The 3,678-nt window shown below is 62.0% G+C and overlaps 1 protein-coding gene across 1 annotated transcript in view; it reads left to right on the forward strand.

The window, feature by feature from the left end:
- The window catches only part of AHNAK2 (AHNAK nucleoprotein 2), a 29,710-nt gene that overhangs the window by 19,352 nt on the left and 6,680 nt on the right, over positions 1–3,678 (forward strand). Inside the window, 1 exon segment of the mRNA XM_019639205.1 lies at positions 1–3,678. This exon segment is cut by the window's left edge and continues 45 nt beyond it; it is cut by the window's right edge and continues 1 nt beyond it. Within this exon segment, the coding sequence (XP_019494750.1) occupies positions 1–3,678 (3,678 nt within the window).

Below are 3,678 nucleotides of genomic sequence, written 5' to 3' on the forward strand. Positions count from 1 at the left end.
AGACAAGGAGGCGGGCGCCAGAGACAGCAAGTTCAAGATGCCCAAGTTCAAGATGCCCTCCTTCGGCATGTCGGTGCCAAGCAAGTCCACCGATGTCTCGGTGGACGTGTCTGGGCCACAGATGCAAGCGGATGTGAGCCTGCCTTCCTTCCAGGTCGACATCAAGACCAGTTTCATGAGGGTTGACCTGCCATCTGCTGATGTAGACGTGAAGACCGGCGAGCTGGGCGTGAAGCTCCCGGAGGGCCATGTGCCTGAGGGAGAGCTCCAGGAACCGGCCGCCAGAGCTGAATTCAAAGGGCACATGCCCAAGGTGCAGGTGCCCAGCATCAAGATGCCCAAGGTGGACTTCAAAGGCCCCCACGTGGACATCAGGGGACCCCAGCTGGACCTGAAGGGTGCCAAAGGCGAAGTGGCTGCCCCCGACGTGGCGGTGTCGCTGCCCAGCGTGGAGGTGGACATCCAGGCGCCGGGCACCAAGCTGGAGGGAGACATCGCCCTGGGAGACAAGGAGGCGGGCGCCAGAGACAGCAAGTTCAAGATGCCCAAGTTCAAGATGCCCTCCTTCGGCGTGTCGGCGCCGAGCAAGGATTTGGGAACCTCCGTTGACGTACCTGTGACCAAGGTCACAGGGGAGGTCACCCTGCCCAGCCTGGGAGGCGATATCCGAGCCCCAGAGGGCAGCGTGCAACTGCCATCTGCTGAAATCGAGCTCCCCGGGGGAGAGGTGGAAGTAGGCCTCCCTGAGGGCGATGTGAGGCTGGGCGAGCTGAAGGGCAAGGCAGAAGGGGCCAGGTTCAAGGGCCACCTGCCCAAGGTTCAGATGCCTGACATCAAGATGCCCAAAGTGGACATCAAAGGTCCCCATGTGGACATCAAGTGCCCCCAAGTGGACTTCACGGGACCCAAGCTGGACCTGAAGGGTGCCAAAGGCGAGGTGGCCGCCCCCGACGTGGCGGTGTCACTGCCCAGTGTGGAGGTGGACATCCAGGCACCGGGTGCCAAGCTGGAGGGTGACATCACCCTGGGAGACAAAGAGGCGGCCACCAGAGACAGTAAGTTTGAGATGCCCAAGTTTAAGATGCCCTCCTTCAGTGTTTCAGTACCGAGTAAGGACTTGGGAACTTCCGTGGACGTACCTGTGCCCAAGGTCACAGGGGAGGCCACCCTGCCCTGCCTGAGAGGCGAGATCAGAGCCCCAGAGGGTAGCGCACAACTCCCATCTGCTGAAATCGATCTCCCCGGGAGAGAGGTGCATGTGGGCCTCCCCGAGGGTGAGGTGAGGCTAGCCGAGCTGAAGGGCAAGGCAGAAGGGGCCAGGTTCAAGGGCCACCTGCCCAAGGTTCAGATGCCCGGCATCAAGATGCCCAAGGTGGACATCAAGGGCCCCCACGTGGACATCACGGGACCCAAGCTGGACCTGAAGGGTTCCAAAGGTGAGGTGGCCACCCCCGACGTGGCGGTGTTGCTGCCCAGTGTGGAGGTAGACCTCCAGGCGCCGGGCGCCAAGCTGGAAGACGACATTGACCTAGGAGACAAGGATGCGGCCGCCAGAGACAGCAAGTTCAAAATGCCCAAGTTCAAGATGCCCTCCTTCGTCATGTCGGCGCCGAGCAAGTCCACCGACACTTCAGTGGACGTGCCTGGGCCACAGGTGCAGGCGGACGTGAGCCTGCCTTCCTTCCAGGTCGACGTCAAGACCAGTGACCTGAGCATTGACCTGCCATCTGCCGATGTGGACGTGCAGACCAGTGAGCTTGGCGTGAAGCTCCCGGAGGGCCATGTGCCTGAGGGAGAGCTCCAGGAACCGGCCGCCAGAGCCGGACTCAAAGGGCACCAGCCCAAGGTGCACATGCCAAGCATCAAGATGCCCAAATTAGACCTCAAGGGCCCGCAGATGGACTACACGGGACCCAAACTGGACCTGAAGGGTGCCAAAGGCCAGGCGGACGCCCCCGACATGGCGGTGTCGCTGCCCAGCGTGGAGGTGGACATCCAGGCGCCGGGCGCCAAGCTGGAGAGCGACATCGCCCTGGGAGACAAAGAGGCGGACGCCAGAGACAGCAAGTTTAAGATGCCCAAGTTCAAGATGCCCTCCTTCGGAGTGTCGGCGCCAATAAAGGATTTGGGAACATCCGTGGATGTTCCTGTGCCCAAGGTCATAAGGGAGGCCACCCTGCCCAGCCTGGGAGGCGATATCCGAGCCTCAGAGGGCAGCGTGCAACTGCCATCTGCTGAAATCAAGCTCCCTGGGGGAGAGTTGGAGGTAGGCCTCCCCGAGGGCGATGTGAGGCTGGGCGAGCTAAAGGGCAAGGGAGAAGGGGCCAGGTTCAAGGGCCACCTGCCCAAGGTGCACATTCCCAGCATCAAGATGCCCAAGGTGGACATTAAGAGCCCCCAGGTGGACATCAAGGGCCCCCATGGTGACATCACCACACCCAAGTTGTACGTGAAGGGTGCCAAAGGGGAGGCGGCCACCCCCGATGTGGTGGTGTCGCTGCCCAGCGTGGAGGTGGACATCCAGGCGACAGGTGCCATGCTGGAGGGCGACATAACCCTGGAAGACAAGGAGGCGGCCGCCAGAGATAGCAAGTTCAAGATGCCCAAGTTCAAGATGCCCTCCTTCGGCGTGTCGGTGCCGAGCAAGTCCACCGACACGTCCGTAGACGTGTCCGGGCCACAGGTGCAGGCGGACGTGCACCTGCCTTCCTTCCAGACCGACGTCAAGGCCAGTGACCTGAGCATTGACGTGCCATCTACCGTCGTGGACATCAAGACCAGCGAGCTTGGCGTGAAGCTCCCGGAGGGCCATGTGCCTGAGGGAGAGCTCCAGGAACCAGCTGCTGGAGCCAGACTCAAAGGGCACCTGCCCAAGATGCACATGCCAAGCATCAAGATGCCCAAAGTAGACCTCAAGGGCCCGCAGGTGGACATCACGGGGCCCAGAGTGGACCTGAAGGGTGATAGAGGCCAGGCGGCCGCCCCCGACGTGGCGGTGTTGCTGCCCAGTGTGGAGGTGGACATCCAGGCACCTGGCACCAAGATGGAGGGCGACATCACCCTGGGAGATAAGGAGTCGGCCGTTAGAGACAGCAAGTTCAAGACGCCCAAGTTCAAGATGCCCTCCTTCGGCGAGTCGACGCTGAGCAAGGATTTGGGAACATCCGTGGACATTCCTGTGCCCAAGGTCACAGGGGAGGCCATACTGCCCAGATTGGAAGGCGAGATCAGAGCACCAGAGGGCAGCGTGCAACTGCCATCTGCTGAAATCGAGCTCCCCGGGGGTGACGTGGAGGTGGGCCTCCCGGAGGGCGAGCTGAGCCTGGGCGAGCTGAAGGGCAAGGCAGAAGGGACAAGGTTCAAGGGCCCCCTGCCCAAGGTGCAGGTGCCCGGCATCAAGATGCCCAAGGTGGACTTCAAGGGCCCCCAGATGGACGTCAAGGGCCCCCATGTGGACATCACGGGACCCAAGCTGGACCTGAAGTGTGCCAAAGGCAAGGTGGACACCCCCGACATGGCAGTGTCGCTACCCAGCGTGGAGGTGGACATCCAGGCGCCGGGCGCCAAGCTGGAGAGCGACATAGCCCTGGGAGACAAGGAGGCGGGCGCCAGAGACAGCAAGTTCAAGATGCCCAAGTTCAAGATGCCCTCCTTCGGCATGTCGGTGCCAAGCAAGTC

The sequence above is a fragment of the Hipposideros armiger genome, unplaced genomic scaffold (assembly GCF_001890085.2).
Source record: "Hipposideros armiger isolate ML-2016 unplaced genomic scaffold, ASM189008v1 scaffold_43, whole genome shotgun sequence".
NCBI classification, from domain to species: Eukaryota; Metazoa; Chordata; class Mammalia; order Chiroptera; family Hipposideridae; genus Hipposideros; species Hipposideros armiger.